The sequence below is a fragment of the Cibotium barometz genome, chromosome 11 (genome assembly GCF_041138505.1).
Source record: "Cibotium barometz isolate CiBa-2024 chromosome 11, ASM4113850v1, whole genome shotgun sequence".
Classification (NCBI taxonomy): Eukaryota; Viridiplantae; Streptophyta; class Polypodiopsida; order Cyatheales; family Cibotiaceae; genus Cibotium; species Cibotium barometz.
In genome coordinates, this window is record NC_141056.1 from 28,297,049 (window position 1) to 28,316,201 (window position 19,153).

At 39.6% G+C, this 19,153-nt stretch overlaps 1 protein-coding gene across 5 annotated transcripts; it reads right to left on the reverse strand.

Moving 5' to 3' along the window:
- Positions 1-5,841: 5,841 nt before the first annotated feature.
- LOC147634003 (protein phosphatase 2C 50-like) lies at positions 5,842-8,686 on the reverse strand. 5 transcript variants are annotated; one of them, XR_015266960.1, is made up of 6 exons: positions 8,335-8,473; positions 7,487-8,213; positions 6,982-7,347; positions 6,789-6,894; positions 6,280-6,679; positions 5,842-6,134 (listed from the first exon to the last, which is right to left on the reverse strand). XR_015266960.1 is itself a non-coding variant. In XM_086805099.1 (6 exons), the coding sequence occupies exons 3-6, from the start codon at positions 8,108-8,110 to the stop codon at positions 6,345-6,347; spliced, it is 1,431 nt and encodes a 476-aa protein (XP_086661225.1). In that variant the 5' UTR covers positions 8,111-8,127; positions 8,335-8,422; positions 8,573-8,686; the 3' UTR covers positions 6,191-6,344. The 5 variants fall into 5 exon arrangements, 4 of the variants coding, with proteins under 4 accessions (XP_086661225.1, XP_086661222.1, XP_086661223.1 ...); XM_086805099.1 differs by lacking the exon at positions 5,842-6,134 and adding an exon at positions 8,573-8,686 and having other exon boundaries at positions 6,191-6,679; positions 7,487-8,127; positions 8,335-8,422; XM_086805096.1 differs by lacking the exon at positions 5,842-6,134 and adding an exon at positions 8,573-8,685 and having other exon boundaries at positions 6,191-6,679; positions 8,335-8,422.
- Positions 8,687-19,153: the final 10,467 nt, after the last annotated feature.

Consider the following 19,153-nt stretch of genomic DNA (forward strand, 5'->3'; position numbering starts at 1 on the left):
AGGAAGCCGAAAGCAGGGCCACTCACTTATAACAGGAAAGAGAACAAACAAACAAGGCACATGCAGAGAAAGTGAAAGCCCTTAATGATGCCATAAGTGCTAGCCAAATTGAGATGCAAAGAATGGTGATAGCACAACAAGAGACAATGGCACAAGTCACACAGCAGTTTTACAAGACAGTCAAAGGCTGGTTGTCGAAAGGCTAAAGAGAATCACAAAAGCTCAAGAAAGAGAGGCTATAGCCAGACGTGCCCAAGAGGAAGAAACCTGGCGATTCGAGGAGCTGGATGCTGCAAGGATGGTCCACGAAACTGCAATATCAAACCTCCTCAACACCAATGACTTCCGTCTACAAGAGCTGGAATGCCAATTGGCAATATAGGACCGAAGTCAACGACAAGAGCCTACGGATGACATCCGTCTACTCCTTAAGCGAGCCTCAGAGATAGGTTAGTTGCTAGTAACCCCTCGGTCCCCTTCTCAAACTCTTACTCTATTTTTGTCTACACTAACCCTCTCCTTACTTCAATACGATATAAATCTGTCTCTTAGGACCTAGGCCTAGGTGAACTAACCCTCTCCTTACTTCAATACAATATAAATCTATCTCTTAGGACCTAGGCCTAGGTGAACTAGCCCTCATTAAGCAGAATACTGAACGTGATGATGACCCCACTATTATAATAGGAATTTTATGGGGAGATATAGTATTAACTAATCCACAGGATATCTACTTTTATCCATTACATCCTATTGTGTTAAACCTTCGTAGTTGGTGTTGGCTTCTACAAAACTCTCAAATTCTAGACAACAGTGTCAAAAAATTACACCACCTACACCAAGAGGAGGGGAAGATATTCATTCTTGAGGATAGGAAAGCAAACTCTGATGGGAAAGCATGAGACACCAACCAGAGGGTCAAATGATGCTCAGTTAAAGCTACCATTCTTCTGTAAAAATTTGTGCAATGTATCTAATAACTTTTATGTGGAAATTTGTGCAATGTTTCTTTGAGTGCTTCTCTCCGTTTAGTGGAGAGTCTCTATCTTTAGTTGCAGGCTAATAAGAGGGCTACTTAGAAAGAATGGTTATAAGAAATTAGATTCCTAGGATTAAGATGAAGAAAGGTCAACGATTGGTCCCTTCTACTTTCTTTTCCTTTTGTTACATTTAGACTAAGTATGAAAATCCTCTCTTGATATATACAATTACATCTACATTTCCACAAGAACTACACTCCCACGTGTTAACCTCTTTTATCTATGAATTTAATATGCTTTAGACACTAAAAAGCAGGAAAGCTAAAAAAAGAGAGGAAGATTTCCCCCACCTCCGCTAGGGAAAAGGGGGTAGAGTCAAAGCACCCTAAGATAATATACAGCTTACTTCAAGGAAAAATAAATCTTTGTGTCATGAGTGGGCCGCTATGCATTCTAATACTTTGGTTTATCGTGGCTATACTTGTTTCTGTGTGTGTATCCTCCCGAGAGAGAGAGAGAAGAGCCACTCCTTCCACTACCTACTCCACTTAAGGATAATGAATACTGATGTTTGTTGCTCCACCTCTGTTGGAATTTGGAACAACAATGCCAATGGACTATAAAAAATTTGTGTGAAGGCAAAGTGTCACCACATGCAACATCACTTCACCTGCAAATCAACTAATCATGATTTGTACAATATAGAGAGATTACAGGTGATGATGCTCTCACATATGATCCAAAGTAAGCCATGAGATCATCTTAGTGGAGTTTGGAGCATCTCCTCTTATCATAGACGTATTTTTTAAGACCTTCACTCACGTACAACATGTATATACACTGGTTGCAGAGATTGTCAATCACTTACGTACATGTGTATATACACTAGCTGCAACATGCATATACATTGGCTTTAGATTATCTCCTACACTTGGCTCTCAATTCCTCCATATAGCTTACTTGAGAGAGACATGAAAATCCTTAGTATTCATGGGTGGTTAGTTGGTTTGAAAAAAATTACATTCAAATGGACCGTCTCCCCCCCTTTAAGTACAACCTTGATTCACCATTTTTTAATCTCCCAAGTAGGAGATCAACTACTTTATCTACCTTGATCAGCACATAAGGTGCACATTGTCAAGGGTGTCTCCACTATAGCTCACTATGAAACTCCGGTTATTTAGAGAGCATATTTTACAAGTTTTAGAGGATGGATATATTGAGAGCTCTAGCGGTCTTCAAAGGCACTTATCACATGCCATGCGGATCACCATTGGCCAGGTAAGGGTATCATCCCATTGTCTATAGATTGAGTCGAGAAAAGAAAAACACACTCCTTGAGAGACATGGATATGTAGGTAATGTGCAATAGGGGATGTCGAGATGGAGGAGCATTACATGCTCACATGCCCATCTTACTATGAGATTTACAGAAGATTTAATTCTCTCTCAGCCCTCTCTATACCTCCTAGAGCTTCACTGCCATTGGGAGACCATGCTCAGACAACACCTAGGGAGCCAATGCCAAAGCAATACCTCTAGACATCCATTACAAATTCCTTTAGATTACATTCACCAATGCTAGATGTTCAAGTCCAGATCTTATCTTATAAGGCCTTGTTGAAGCATGTGTCATTGGGTCTTGTCTTAGAGCCGCAAATGCAACTTCCCTATGTGGGTGTGCTAGCTCGTCTATCACATCCTCAGTCTATTGTCACATTGGAATTCTCCTTGCCGATGGGGTGAAGGGAGAGTTCTCAATGCCTAGATGGAGGCAACAAGAGATGGTCCTTCGTGGATGGTTCTCTCTCATAAAAGGCAAGGAATGAAGGGGAAGCTAATGCAAAGCAGACAACCTACAACCAATCCTATCTAGCAAGAATTCATCAAATATGCAAGATTCAATAGTATACATGCAAGCAAGAAGAGGAAAAAGAAAATCTCGGAAGTAAACTACTGTAAGGGAATGATTATGTATTGCTTATTATAAGGGAATAATTGTGTATTGCTTATTACAAAAAATGACTAATATACAAGTGGGTAGTTTTCACACTAGGCTGTAAAAATGGTCCAACCTATATTACTAGTCATGTCCTTGGATAAGGATTCTACCTGGTGCTAGTTGGGTATCCTTAGCCATTGGATGATGCGTCTTCTATCTCTTGATTTGGGTGTATGACTTCTATATCCTTGTCTTGGAGATTGTCTACTAGATCTATTGCCTCGCAACAACACTCATTAAACAATGATGTAGTGTCTAGGCCTATAGAGATGGTCATGAAAGCCCTTGCTCTTCACACTGATCATAAATTGATAGATGAGCAATAAGCCATCTAGTCTCTCATGGGGGATGTATCTCATATGGAGATACTTGGTTCTAGCAAATAGTCTCGCATTGTTTCACCTTCCTCTTGCTTGAGATTATGGATCTATATGACAAGACTCCATCTAGCTCCGCTGGGTGAGAATCCCACAATCAATATGTATCTCAAAACCACGTAGCTAGCCTCTTCATGTGGGTTTAGAGACCTAAACCACCGGCAAAGCTCGAACGAATAGATCTTGGTGGGATTATCAATTCTTTTTATGGCCTCATATACTTGATCAAACTTCTCTTATCTCCAATTCCATTAAATTTGGTCATCATCCTTGAGATGTGGATTGGCTTTGTTTTGCAACAACCATGAGCCTCTAGGTATTATGTTTGTAGCACCTCCCGTTCCTATTTCAAACACCATCCTAAGTATGTCTTGTGGAAACTCTCCTCCTGATTTCCAACGCCATCCTAAGTATGATTTCTATATATTCACATGGCAGTGAAACATAAGGGAGTGGTTGTACAAAGCTCCCTATTTCAGGCTTGGAATTTCTTGCTCCATGGGGTTTGGCTGTTAGGTTTTCAATGACACTCGTCCTCCACCGACCTGGCTTTGAGGTTGTAGGCTCACAGTTGAGGATATGTTATGTGAATTCCCTTATGGATTCCTTTGGTTTGAGCTAGTCCTGGACATTGGCTCTTTACCCTTTTTCCTCATTCGAATGGAGAAGAACAAGAACTTGGCTCTTTACCCTTTTTCCTCATTCGAATGGAGAAGAACAAGAACTTGGCTCTTTACCCTTCCTTTTTCCTCCATCGACCTGGCTTTGAGGTTGTAGGCTCACAGTTGAGGATATGTTATGTGAATTCCCTTATGGATTCCTTTGGTTTGAGCTAGTCCTGGACATTGGCTCTTTACCCTTCCTTTTTCCTCATTCGAATGGAGAAGAACAAGAACTTGGCTCTTTACCCTTCCTTTTTCCTCCACAGACCTGGCTTTGAGGTTGTAGGCTCACAGTTGAGAATATGTTACGTGAATTCCCTTATGGATTCCTTGGGTTTGAGCTAGTCCTGGACATTGGCTCTTTACCCTTCCTTTTTCCTCATTTGAATGAAGAAGAACAAGAACTTAGCTCTGTGATGAAAAACTTTCTACAATGAGCTCCTGTAAAAAGCAGGACGCTTGTTTGCACTATTTTGTTTGCATTGGATTGTGTTTTGAGAAACACTTGCTCAGCTTACGTGTGTTGACTCGCATGCTTAACTCGCACCTTTTTTCGTGGGACCATGGGTTTATGTCTTCCAAACCAAGAGCTCATTTAGCTTGGTTTGTAGAGTTTTTTTTGAAGGATTTTAGACTTGATGGGGGAGTGATTTAAGAGTCCTAATCCTAGTTAATGAGTGCTATACAAGTATTTAAGTATTTTTTGATTGGTTTTGCATGCTTCTAAGAATGATTGTGTATTGCTTATTATAAAAAATGACTTATATATAAGAGCGAGTAGTTTTCACACTAGGTCGGCCAAACTTAAAAATGGTTTACTAGTCTTAAGCAAGCATTTACACGAAGTCCTCGGACTTTCCTTATTTGACATTAAGCACAAGGGAAGGCCGTTTTGCATTGTCTTACAAAAAGAGATGTGCCCATTCAAACAAGAAAGATGGCAAAGCACCTTATGGTAGGTCGAGCAGATGAAACCATGTTAACCTATGAAGTACCATTTACACTTCACAAGGTCGGAGAGATCATACATATTAGGAACTATACCCCACCCACTCTGGTGAGATCCTTAGCCCCACAAGCAAGGGTTGCCATCGCACCCCTTGGCTTGATTATATAGGAGGATGGTACTATTATTGGATGAGGAAACACATTCCCCAAGTGTGCAACACATGTTGGCTCATAGACCCATTGGGTCTTGTGTAGACATTAATAAAATCTTTCTTGATTCCTTTCTCTCTCCTTTCCTCAATGGGACTAAATGATATCAACAATCATCTTTTTGTAACACTTTCAATTCTTGTATAGCTCTCACTCCTTGAAAATTATTCAGCCACACAATCCTTAATATAACAATTTTCATGGAAAAACCGTAATCAAATTACAACCTTGACTATAGTGCTACAAGTGAAACTAATCACTACAATGCTTGAGGGAAAGTTTAGTGTGTACATCATGAACAAGATCCCAACATTTCACAGATGTTGATAAAAGCAATATGTCCACTACAAAGTACCCCTCTAGAATGCTCTTGATAAGTTCTTATTCTCCACATGTAGTAATGTTGATCATCTATCCTTGTGAATCAATGAATGAGAGGATAGCTAACTTTTAAGGACTCCTAGGGGTTTGTTGGGTCCCTAAGCTTGAAAATAACGGTGTATTGTCTAGGAACGGGTAGAAGGGTGCTTCTTAACAAAGTCAAGCAGCCTCTGACATCCTTGTGAAAATATTAGCATTGTAGCAAGATGATAACATAAGCACTTACCCGGTGCTATTGAAGCTGTCCATGGTAGTGGCATGCAAAAAGTGACTGAGAAGATAAAAAAGCGGACAAATCTTCCTTTCCCCTCACTAGTCAAAGAAGATAAGGTGCCAATGTGAAGAACAGGTAGAAACTCATTCTTAATTATATCTTTTAATGAACGCTAATTCCTCCTGCCCCCCACTGCCCTCCCCCTCCATGTGGTTATGGAACACAACCCGTCTTTGCCTTGAGGAGGATGTGGAGGAGGACGCACCATACTCAAGGCAAACTCAAACTGTATTCCATAACCACATGGAGAGCACACCATCTAGACCTTTAAAAGATTTGACAGAACCTGAGGTTGCATCCCTGCCAAGAAGCATCCAATCAGGACTTAACAGTGCTTTCTACTATCTGCTATATCATTTCTTTGTAACAATAGCATTTATTGAACACGGAGTCCTGCTTGTAGAGCAAGACTAAAAGGGACCCTTGTAGGAGAAAGCTAAAATACCTGAATAGTAGCACCTGTGCCAGTATTGGACACTCCACTAACCTAGCTGTCTGTCAAAATTTGAATTAGAGATTTCTAGACCTCTTCCTATCCTTCAAATCCACTACCACAACAGATATATTATCATTGCTGCCTTGTGCAAGAGCCATTTTGGTAAGCAGTACTGCAGCCGCCTCTGCATTCTTCTCATTGCTCCCCGTAGTGAAAACTGAAGTTTTAGATCCATCATTGGCAATGCCCCGGCTAGCAAGACACTTTCGTGCAACATTGCAGGCCTCCTCATTGGTGAGGACATCCCATAGACCATCGCTGGCCAAAATGAGACAATCATCATCTTCAGACCGTGATATGCACATCACTTCGGGCTCCGCTATCACATATGGCTTCAGATAGCGATCACCTTTAGACTCACCACAGCAAATCCAAGACCCAGAAGTCAGAGCTTCACAACTAATCCAAAGACCACAAAATAAACTGGTTTGTGAATTTGAAAGGTTATGCTATCATACCAATGGCCCTTGACATGGCAAGCACACCAAACACTCGGTAACCATTCCAACATATTACTCTGCCACCTGCTGCTTCAATTCTTTCCATCTCATCTTCTCTATTCGGCTGTACAAACAAAGAGTGCATTGATTATTACCAATGAAGTGCCACAAATTGAGATCAGATGAAAGTCGAAATGCATTCTTTATACACCTTATGGTCAACAGACAAGGCCATTGCTTGTCCGCCTCGAGATAACACAGCTCGCGAATCCCCGCAATTGGCAACAATAATCTGACACGAACCAACCACTGCTACCACCGCTGTCGATCCAACAGTCTCTGGAGCAATAGGCTCAGAAATGCATTCCCCTGTACTTCCTTTGTCCTCAGATATACCTCTCCGAGAAAGTCCTTCGATTTCTGCATCTATTTTCATAAAAGTAGCAAACATTACCTTCTCCCAGTCATTTTCCCAAAGAACGTGAGTATTCTCTGTGCTGGTTTGGTTGGCTCCGCCAGTTGCTTGAATTTCCTTAACTAAAGTTATATGAAGTCTCTCTTTGCAAAACTTGGAAACCTGAAAGAAAAGTATCACAAATTCAAAGAAGATATCTCTGGGCTGGCAAGAGCTCTGAACACAGACATCAGGCTACATGCATTTAGGCACTATGAATGCAGGTCCAAGACACAATCGGGAGGAGGACATAAATGCTTACTTGTGAACCACCATGTCCATCATACACTCCAAAGAAATGAAGTGGTAATTCAGCACCCTGCTTTTCTGGAAGTAAGGGGCATGCTCCCGTGCAACCTCCAACCCGTTTACAGGGAAGCTGTAAGAACCTGTGAGCTATTGTGACTGAATCCTCCATTTCTCGCCGGGTGCCGCAAATTGACATAACTCCTGTTGAGGGATCACGCACGGAAGTGATGGCTGCTCTGCTAGTGCTATCAACATTTCTATGTGAGCTTGTGGAGGAGGACGCACATGTCTCCTTTGGAGCTTGGCCAGCTTGTCTACAGTGTACAGCATGCTGGATGTATGCATGTGGATGCTCAGTAGCATAGTGAATGCATGCATTGGTAAGTTCAAGGGTTTGATCCTTGCTCAAGCTTGAACATTCTTGCCCATCTAGAAAGTTTATTACATCCAGTGCCGCATATGGATCTTGCACATGTGGGTCGTTGAGGGCCACTGGCAGATCCCTAATAGCGTCAGAACTAGCCTCCTTTGCATTTGCACATGTGGAATCTGAGTCATCAACATCATCTGCTGCTACTATAAGTGATGAATAGGGCTCTGGTACCTTCTCAGAAACTGAGGGTGAAGGAGCAATCATGTCATCAAGCAGATGCCCTGTCTAGCACCTCAGTATCATGATAGAATCAGTAGAGGTCACAGCAATCAGGTTGTGATTCTTCTAGCAATCAGGTTGTCTATCCCTGGAGAAACAGAAACTTTAATAACACAAGAAAGAGAAAGTAGCAACAAGAACTCTGATTTTTCTCCTCTGTTTAATCTCCAAAAAACCTAAATCGGAAATGCTAGATATAAAAACCTTACATTAGAACCCTTTCTGGAAGCATAGATAATTCAGGTTTGTTGCAAGCAACTCGAGCTCCATCCAAGTCCCTCGATCCATTGCGAATCCCTAAGATCAGAAACCCTAATTACATACAAACTATCAAGGGGTTGGGAAACCCTAGAATTAGAACAAAAACTGTGCAGGAGGAGGGGACAATGATCCGAGGGTTTGGCAATAGCAGAGAGGCCCGTAATACGATTCACATGTTAATCTAACCTTAATTAAGTTTAAGGTGTACAGACGAGGTCGTTGTGCTGAAGTCAGGATGCCCCCTCATAGGGCGGATATGACGTGGCAGTAGAATGGGTGGCCACGTGCCATCCATTCTTTTTTTTTTTAAACGCTATCTAGCTTTGGTGCGTTGATTGGCTAATCCCGCTACCTATTATTATCAGCGTTTAACGTGCTATGCGCCAAATTCGAAGCCACGTGGACGATGTTCATTCGCAGCCGCCACGTGTATCCCGTTCATCCTCCGGCTTCACCATCCCTACTCTATTGGTTGAAAAGACGGCTAACCATTGTTGAGTGGGTTATAGTGTGGTTCTACAAACATTGGCCCTGGGTTTTTTCTTATTAATTAAATAGCCCCAATAATAATACTAGCGACCACTAAAATCTGAAAAGGCTACAATGGTCACCCCATGCACCTTTAGGGTACCTTTGTAACCAGCCTGATTCTATTTTTGGATGATAGGCGGCCTCCACCTATCTCACCCTCCTTCGTCCCTTGACTAGGGATTGAGACAGAGACAGCCTCTCGTGTGTGCGATCTACTACCCCTCCATGGGCTTCCACACGGACTTGCATATTCCTAACAACTCAACGGTTGACCTCCCCTACACCTAGCACACCCCAAGGTCACATACTCTCAAAAGACATGGTCTGAGAGAGAGAGAGAGAGAGAGAGAGAGAGAGAGAGAGAGAGAGAGAGAGAGAGAGAGAGAGAGAAGGTATCATGCCTGCGAGTTGGAAGATTGGGCTTCTACGTTTACTGCCTAAAGTTCCATCCCTAGTTAATCTACATCTAAGGAGACCAATCACATTGATGGGGGCATGTATAAGATATTCGTAAAGGTCTTGGCCAACAGGTTGCAGTGTTCCTACTTTGATTCATCCAAGGCAATATGGATTTATTAAAGGTCGGAATATTTTGCATAATATACTGAATGTACAAATTGACATTGATTATGCAAGGGCTTCGAGGCAAGAGGTGGCTATGATTCAACTGGATATTGAAAAGGCTTATGATCACGTTAGTTGGTCTGTTCTTTCATAGCTTATGCAGGCTATGGGATTTGGCCCTCGTATATGTCTTCATTGATTTATACTATTAGGCAACATGCAATGGCTAGGCTTATGATTAATGGTGGGGTGACTGAGCCCATTCATTTGATGAGATCGGTCAGGCAAGGATGCCCCCCTCTCTTGTTTGTGATTGTTACACATCCAATCTTATCTCGACTAGCTAGTGGAGGATGGTAAAGTTGTAGGGCTTACAATTCCAAGCGGAGAGCAGATGGTCGGCCAGGCATTGGCAGATCATGTTTTTTAAGGCTCAAAGAGATAATGCTCAAAAGGCTATGGCTGTTTGGGATACTTTTGATCTTGCTTCAAGGTTATTTATTAAAATCAGCTCTAATAAGCTATACCGAAAGTGATTTGCTTGGTTTGGGATGGAATGGACAGGTTATACAAAGGGGATGCATCACACGCCACTTGGGTTATCCGATTGGCATGGATTTCTACAAGGATAAATGATAAGTTTATGTATTGGAAATCTCACGGTTGCCCTATGCATGTTTGGCTCAAAGTGGCACATTGATCCATTATGATTAGCATGATATCTTTTTTCTTGCCTTTATTGCCATGGACGGGCAAAGCTTTGCATCAAATACAACAGCCAATTCGATTTATGCTATGGAAAAGAGCAAGAATTTATTCCAAAAGAGTAATTCCCACCGTTTGTGCATTCTAAAAGAATTATTCTAATTCTAATTACTCCATGTACATATTCACCTATGAATATGCATAAATATCACTGATATTAATTATTAAAATTGATTTCTATGCATAGAAAGATGCATAATGAAAATTGTTTTGTTATAAAAGTGTTATTTTCATTAAATTTAATTTCTATGCATAGAAAGATGCATAATGGAAATTTTTATCATTATAAAAGTGTTATTCTCATTAAAATTGATTTTATGCATAGAAAGATGCATAAAGGATTTATTTTTATTTCAAAAGTGTTATTCTCATTAAAATTGATTTTATGCATAGAAAGGTGCATAAAGGATTTAATTTTATTTCAAAAGTGTTATTCTCATTAAAATTGATTTTATGCATAGAAAGATGCATAAAGGATTTAATTTTATTTCAAAAGTGTTATTCTCATTAAAATTGATTTTATGCATAGAAAGATGCATAAAGGATTTATTTTTATTTCAAAAGTGCTATTCTCATTAAAGTTGATTTTTATGCATAAATAGATGCATAAAAGGATTTTTATAAAAGTGTTTTTCCCACTGAAGTTGATTTTTATACATAAATAGATGCGTAAAGAATCTTTATATCAAAATTAGAATTCTCTTAAATTCTATGAATAGATGTAATGAGATGTGATGAGAATCAGATAGATGAATGAATGGATGGATGGATGTGATGTGAATAGAGGTGAGATGTGATGAGAATCAGATAGGTGTGAATGAATGAATGGATGGATGGAAGGATGGATGTGATGTGAATAGAGGTGATGAGATGTGAGGTGAATAGATGTAATGAGATGTGATGAGAATCAGATAGGTGTGAATGAATGGATGGATGGATGTGATGTGAATAGAGGTGACGAGATGTGAGGTGAATAGATGTGATGAGATGTGATGTGAATCAGATAGATGTGAATGAATGGATGAGATGTGATGTCATGTGAATCAGGATGTAAATGAATGATATGGGATATGAGTGGATGATATGTGATGAAAATGGATGTAGATGTATGTGAAAGAATGGATGTGGTTATGTGTGAGAAGAATGGATGCGAATGTGTATGTGAAGAATGGATGCGAATGTGTATGTGAAGAATGGATGTGGTTATGTATGTGAAAGAATGGATGTGAATGTATATGTGAAGAATGGATGTGAATGTATATGTGAAGAATGGATGCGAATGTGTATGTGAAAGAATGGATGTGGTTATGTATGTGAAGAATGGATGTGAAGAATGGATGCGAATGTGTATGTGAAAGAATGGATGTGGTTATGTATGTGAAGAATGGATGTGAACGTATATGTGAAGAATGGATGCGAATGTGTATGTGGAAGAATGGATGTGGTTATGTATGTGAAGAATGGATGTGAAGAATGGATGCGAATGTGTATGTGAAAGAATGGATGTGGTTATGTATGTGAAGAATGGATGTGCATGTATGTGAAAGAATGGATGTGGATATGTATGTGAAAGAATGTGATGTGGATGTGTATGTGAAAGAATGTGATGTGATGTAAAGAGATGTGATGTGACGAATATATGTGGATGTGAAGTGATAGATATGAATGTATGAATAGATGTGGGTAGTTGTACATGTGAACGATTGGATGGATGTGGATGAATGAGTGAGATATGTATGAATGAGATATGATGTGGATAGATGTGATGTGATGTTATGAATGTGATGGGATGGTGATGAGAATGAATGTGATGGATATAAGTGAATGTGATGTGAATTGGGATGTGAATGGATGAGATGTGAAGTGATAGATATGAATGTATGAATAGATGTGGGTAGTTGTACATGTGAACGATTGGATGGATGTGGATGAATGAGTGAGATATGTATGAATGAGATATGATGTGGATAGATGTGATGTGATGTTATGAATGTGATGGGATGGTGATGAGAATGAATGTGATGGATATAAGTGAATGTGATGTGAATTGGGATGTGAATGGATGAGATGTGAAATGAAATGGATGTGATGTGAATCGGGATAGATGTGAATGAATGTAATGTGAGGTGAAATGGATGTGATGTGGATCGGGGTAGTTATGAATGGATGAGATGTGAATAAATGTGATGTGATGAGATATGGAGATGGGTAGATACGAGTGGATAAGATCTGATGAGGATAAATGAGGAAAGATGTGATGAGATGAAAAATGATGTGATTGGATGAGAATGGGAATACATATGAAATGGATGTGATTTAAATAATGTGGATTGATGTGGAACAATGTGGAAAGACGAGAGTTCGTTATGGAAACTGTATTTATGACCTGTTTTTAAATGACTATTTTATGTCAAGAATGCTGGGGGAAGCATTTTGACCGTCTTGTGAATGAGGTCATGGAGACCTAATCTGATAAAGTTGCAACAGCTGACGGGGAGTCAATGGAGGATGTCTCGCATAGCAAGGTCGGTCGAGGTCTTGACTAGTCGTCGATTTAAATGGTAAGCTTTCGGTACGGTGGATGAGGGACCAAGGAAGCGGAGTGAAGCGCTAGGTGACCTGCGAAGGATTCTAGAGGGTGCTGACCATATGGTGCTCGGGCTCTGGGTCGCCAAAGATACCCACACGTGCATCGGGGAAGATATTAGAACAAGGAGTAAGAGTTGTTTTCTGAATTCGGGCATGGATCTGGTTGATTGACCTTTTGGTCCTCAACGAATGAGAACAAGGAGTAATAGTTGTTTTCTGAATTCGGGCATGGATCTGGTTGATTGACCTTGCTGGCTTCCCCTCTTGAAACCTGTTTTTGTGATCCAATCAAAGGAAAATCCGGAGTGCTATAGCAAGAAGACTTCTAGGATGGAATGGTGACCCAAAGTGACATTACCTCAAGATGAGAGTGCTAGTGGGAAGCCACAGGATTCTAAACAAATATTGAAGCCCAAGCCATAAAAACCTTCCTGCAGAGTGGCACTAATGACCAAGAAGCTTCAAAGTAGCTCAGGTAATGTCCTTAAAAACCTCCTTCAAAGTAAAAGTGAATATGGAAAAACCACAAGAATCCTCTCCTAAACAAAGGGTGGATACACAAGGACTTGCCATAGTGTCTATGGACACCCTGATACACTAGATGGAGGAAGAGCTCAAGTGCTCAAGGACAAAACTCTAGAAACATCACCAACATCCTCCATCAAGCTCAAGGAGGACATACAAGTATCAATAGGCATGAAAGACATCAGTGGTCATGAAAGGTATCAAAGGCACTCCCAATTATCTACTTCTATGAAGTTATCAAGAATTCTTGCATCATGATAATCTATATATGTCAGTGACAATCTCATGCAGTGAGAGTGGGGTCAATCTTTTGCTGCCACATGTCATCATTTTTCCACACCATATCAAAACCCATATTTTTCTCTCATTTTAACCTTTGTGTCTTTTCATCATTGCCATCGCCAAGTATACCTATTGCTACTATCATCGTAATAGGCTAAGAAGGAGCAAGCTCATCGTCTTATCACTATCCATCGTCATCAGCATTGCCATCATTGGGTCGACCCTTTTGAGTGTGATGGTACTGGTAGGATCTAGGCCTCTGTTGCTTTTTCTTTTTTCATTATAGAGTTAAGACTTTCCTTATCTTAATGGTTATCAATGTTGCCTTTTTCCTTGCATGCATAAAAAGATGCATGTGTATTGTGTTGATGCCCCTTCACATGATTTCTAAAATCTACATGATTCATATAATCTACCATCCTTGCAGATAGTAGAGTGAAAGGGAGATCACACTAAAATATGGCTCTCAATCATGCTCAAAAGATATCTAAGATACCCATGTTTTCACCATTGTGAGAATGTAGACTACATTCCCACACCATGAAAGTTTGAGCATATAGACTCAGATCCACCAAGGGAAGGGGTTCTATGCACTAGTTATATCCCATGCTTGAAATCCTAATATTTTCATCGAACTCATTGAGCCTTTATCTCTCATAGCCTCCTTCACTTAGATTCTCACACCATGAGAATAAATTAATTCACATGGTCTCATAACAGGAACTACTTGAAAGAAGATCCAAATAAAGCAAGAGAACTCTGGGCAACACCAAGAACTAAATGAACACTATTCTCATGACGTAAGAATCCAACCTGCATTTTCACATTCTGAGAATCCAAGCTCATATTTAGGTTGTAACCTCAAGTGCCACTTACACCTTCCTTTAGTCATCCTATCATCTAAGAATAATCAAATTATCATAATAAATCAATATCTTCACTCCATAAGAATATGCATAAGAATATGCTAAAGACAAAAAATTTCCATGCTAAGTAATGCAATGATTTCTTAAGGAGTTGCCCCAACTTCCTAATGATAATATTCATATGATATTCAAAATGTAAATTCAACAAAGAAAACCAAAAATACCCCACCATGAAGATCTCAACTCTTCATTTTCGTGCATGTGAGATTGTAGAACTTCCAAGTCTCATAGTAAAAAACACATCATAAAGAAGATTTCAATTGATGATCAAGTTTGTCCAAGGGTGCTAAGGACTAAACAATGAACAAAGAAAATTCTCATGCTATGAGAATGTCCGTGAGAATGAAACTTGCATTCTCACACTATGAGAATCAGTGGGGGTAAGGAAGAGTTACTCGGATTCCAAAGGCCATGGGGGAGAAATTCTAATTGGTAGATGTTAATCACTTTCTTACGATTTCTCATGCCGTGAGAATCAATCAATTCTCATGTTTTGGCCAACATTGATTCACAAGATCAACTAATTAAGAAAGATGAAAAAGAATGTCAAATCTCTCACACATTGGCCACCATGCATTGTCAATTATTATAGGTTTAATCTTTTTTTGTGAGCTTTTTATTTGTGAAATTTTTTTATAATTTTGAGAGTTTGTGAGCTTTTATGAGACATCTCTAAACTTTTCTAAACTTTTACTTTATTCCTTGAGAGAGAAAGATTTTTATGAGATTTTCTGAGATATCTCTCAAATTTTACTTTAATGCTTACGAAAAAGGTGCATTTTTTTTTTCCCAAGTTCTTAAGAACACAACCTTGGGGTAATGATCTTCACAGGTTCATTTTTTTGCCCTGCCCTTATTAACTTCTTTCTAGAACATACCACATGGTATGCAAATATATATACACAAATGCATACATATGTCAATTTATGTATGCATACATACCAATAAAGAGGTACATATCGTGAAAGTGAGGGTTAAAATCATGGGCTTCTTAAATCTTGAATTGGATCACACATAGTGAATTTTATATATACCCTAGTTAGGCTTTAAAGGAAAATTTAACTAAAAATATATTTTTTCCAAAGTATTTAATTTTAAAGTTTTGACATGACATATCCATCCGCCGTTGGGCTTCCAACCATTTGACTATAAATACGACCATATTCTGGCAAATATTGAGGAAGTTATAGGTAAAATAAGAAACCTATTGGAGCCTAGAATGCACTAGCATGTTTCTTATTTTTCCCATAACTTCCTCAATATTGGCTAGAATATGGTCATATTTATAGTCAAAATGATTGGAAAAAGCTCATTGAGAATGAATGCATCTATCATGTCAAATGTTTTGGATTTAATATTGGCTAGAATATGGTCATGTTTATAGTTAATATTAGCTAGAATATGGTCATGTTTGGAACAAACTCAATGATTGCATTTATCATGTCAAATCTTTCAGATTTAATACTTCAAAAAATATTACTTCAATCAAGAATGTGCTAGGATTTGAGCACCATGGGCTTAATGATGATGGTGACAAAATGAAGAGTCTTATTTACTAAACCCTAAATCAAAATTTTCAATGGTGAATAAAGATGATGAGTTGTCATTCCATTTTGGTTGTGAAATGCTTTTTTGCCAAACCTTTTAAATTGTATTTGGATAGCTTTCTTAAAATGACCCTTTTTGGCATCATAGAATGCTTGAAATTAAATCCTCTTGGTGTTGTACAAGAGATTTACCTCGTATATGTATTTGGATGGTATTTTATATTTATTGTATAGTGATCCATACACACTATTAAAAAAATCTTTAATGCATTCTTAAAAAGCTCACACAATTGGAAATATTCAAAAAAAAACTTGCGTTAAAAAGCTTGCAAAACAATTTCCCCCAATTCTTATGGTTTGGCCAACATTGATGTACAAGCTCAACCAATTAAAAAATATGGAAAAGAATGTCAATCCTCTTTGACCACAAGCCCAAACAAGGTAGATCGAATCAACTCTCATTCTCATGCCATGAAAACAAGGTTTGCATTCTCACACCATGAGACTATGACCATAAAAAGAAACATGGGATATGAGTAACTTAGTTGCACCTTCTAACTCCCCTTAGAGTTCCCTATCTATAACTAACTCAAGGGCCATATCCAAACTTCTCACCTCATCTGGTACATGTCCTCCTTTTCTCCTCTTCCTTTACAACCTTATCCACAACCTATTCTCTACTCAAACAATCTCACAGTTTCAAACAACCATAGTAAGGGAAAAGAGACTTGTAAGAAGATGTTAGGGAGTGCACAACAACCATCCATCAGGCAAGTTGTTGCAAAGCACAATAGATGAGAAGGGTGTTTGCATGGCAAAACCACCATCACCAGAAGTCCTCTGCCTGAAGTGAAAACCCGCACCCAACACATGTATTATCCAACTGTAACAGAGAGGTAGTAGTCTGAACATTTGCTTGAGGTAGGGGTTGCACAATGGAGACATTATTTCCATTTAGTAGGTGACTCGATATCTCTTTTACGAGCATGTATTGGCCTTCAAGGCATCGGATAGTCCGGGTCTGTTCTGAATGGTCAATCTACATGAAGACACGACAAGCAACACACCAATTAGGTCTAAAGAGAGATAAGAAAAATCAAAATATAATACTTTAGGTGAAACACAATGCCTGCACGCATACCTCCAATGCAATGACCTTGTCTAGCAAGTCAGGACTAGTGGCTTTTTCAACTGGGACACCTAGAAGCTAAAGTGTAGCTTTCGAGGAAGCTATGGTAGCTTCCAGCTTTATGCGTGCTTCATTAGCCTCATTCGTACATTTAGGTAGGGCTAACAATTAATCTTGGGCAGATAATAGAGTTTGTCGAATATTGTTGATGGCATCCAACATGGCCTCGCTACTCTTCTTCTCAACCCTTGCCTCCTCCAAGCGGGCAGAAATATCTTGTAGGTCAGATTTTGCATGCATGACCATATCATTGAGTGAACTAACCAATCCCAAGGCCTTACTGACATTCTTAGAGTCAATAGGGCATTCCAATTTGGCACCTCTTGTGACACTGGATGGTCCTGAATCTTGAGATATGTCATCGCCTTCATTTGAAGGCATAGTACCTCTAGAAAAGGGTTTTCTCTCTTGAAGGTCTGGTTTAGCAAAGGTTTCCCAACCCGGATTCATTGCCCTCCATTTTCCAATTTTGCATTGCAAGAAGCCTTTGTCTTCCAGGTCCTTAACATGGTCCTCGGCAAAGCTGGCCCATGCTACAATAATTCTTGACTTTCCCTCACCCTTTTTTCTTAGTGGACATTTATGAACCACATAGCCTCGTGCAAATGATAGGGTGATCTCTTGATTAGTGGGGGGGGGTCACTGATCATTAGGGCCAATTTGGACAAGAAAAGGGTTGTCTAAGGATCTAAAAAGGGGCAACTTAAAAAAGACCATGAAGATCTTACCAAAATTATTCAACATGGGTACTCATTGGATAGAGCTCATCAAGCGCCACCTCCGGACCATTTGAGCGCTAAATTTGGAGTTCATATGTAAAAGTTATGGCTAAAATAGTGCAAAATGTTCCAAAAGTAAGTGAAGGAGATCTTGACACGTGTACAAAAATGCCATACTTCTTGACACGTGGCTCCTCCTTGACCCTTAGATCAAGAATAGAGAAACCCTAAACAGCCCTTTTTTCATCCAAATTGGCCCTAATGTATACCTTATGGTGGAACACCATCATTTCCTGGAATGCCTCTTCTTGAATCTCATTACATTTGACTCGATGCTTGGTGTAGTCTCTAGCCTCCTTGAAGATGGACAACCATTGATGTTCAGAGATTTTCTCATCCTTGAGTGTACAGGCATCGATTCCGTCCATACTCAGACCATATTCATCATGAAACTCTTGCTTTGTCACACATAACTTGTTTTTTTAGGGTATCAACACGTGAAGCCTTCCATCTTCTCACAGAGCCTGCAACAAACATATGACACCCTATTACAAGGGGGAAAATGGCACAGGCAACAAGCCTGTATGCAAAGCATACAACATGCATGGTGCAATATACAAAGTTGTTTTTTCACACACACACACACACAAGGGTGGCACAATAGAGTGGGCTGGCTGATTTCAAGGAAATGGCAAGGGTGGAGAGTAAAGAGGAGGTGCAGCAAGCCAAGCCGGTGATGCGAACGCACAAACCTGCTCATGTTCTGGTCTAGAAAATGGCATAAGCAACAAGAGTGTATGCAAAGCATGCAACTTGAATTGTGCAACACGTAGAGAATGAGGGAGGGAGAGAGACACCAAAAGTGTAACAGGTTAAAATGCTTCCACCCTTTACTAATTCTAGGCATGTGCACAAGCAACATGGCATGAAATTGTATCCACCCAATATGTTTATACTTTTTGAAAACTTTGATTCGATACAACACTTGGATGTAGGAAAACAGCAAGTCAAAGACGTCAATGTGTACCTAGCACCACTCATCGTCAAAGATTTACAACAACTATGGAAAGAGATAAAAGTGCTTAACATATCCAAGCCTATAGATGAACAAAGCTTTGAGGTTCACAACA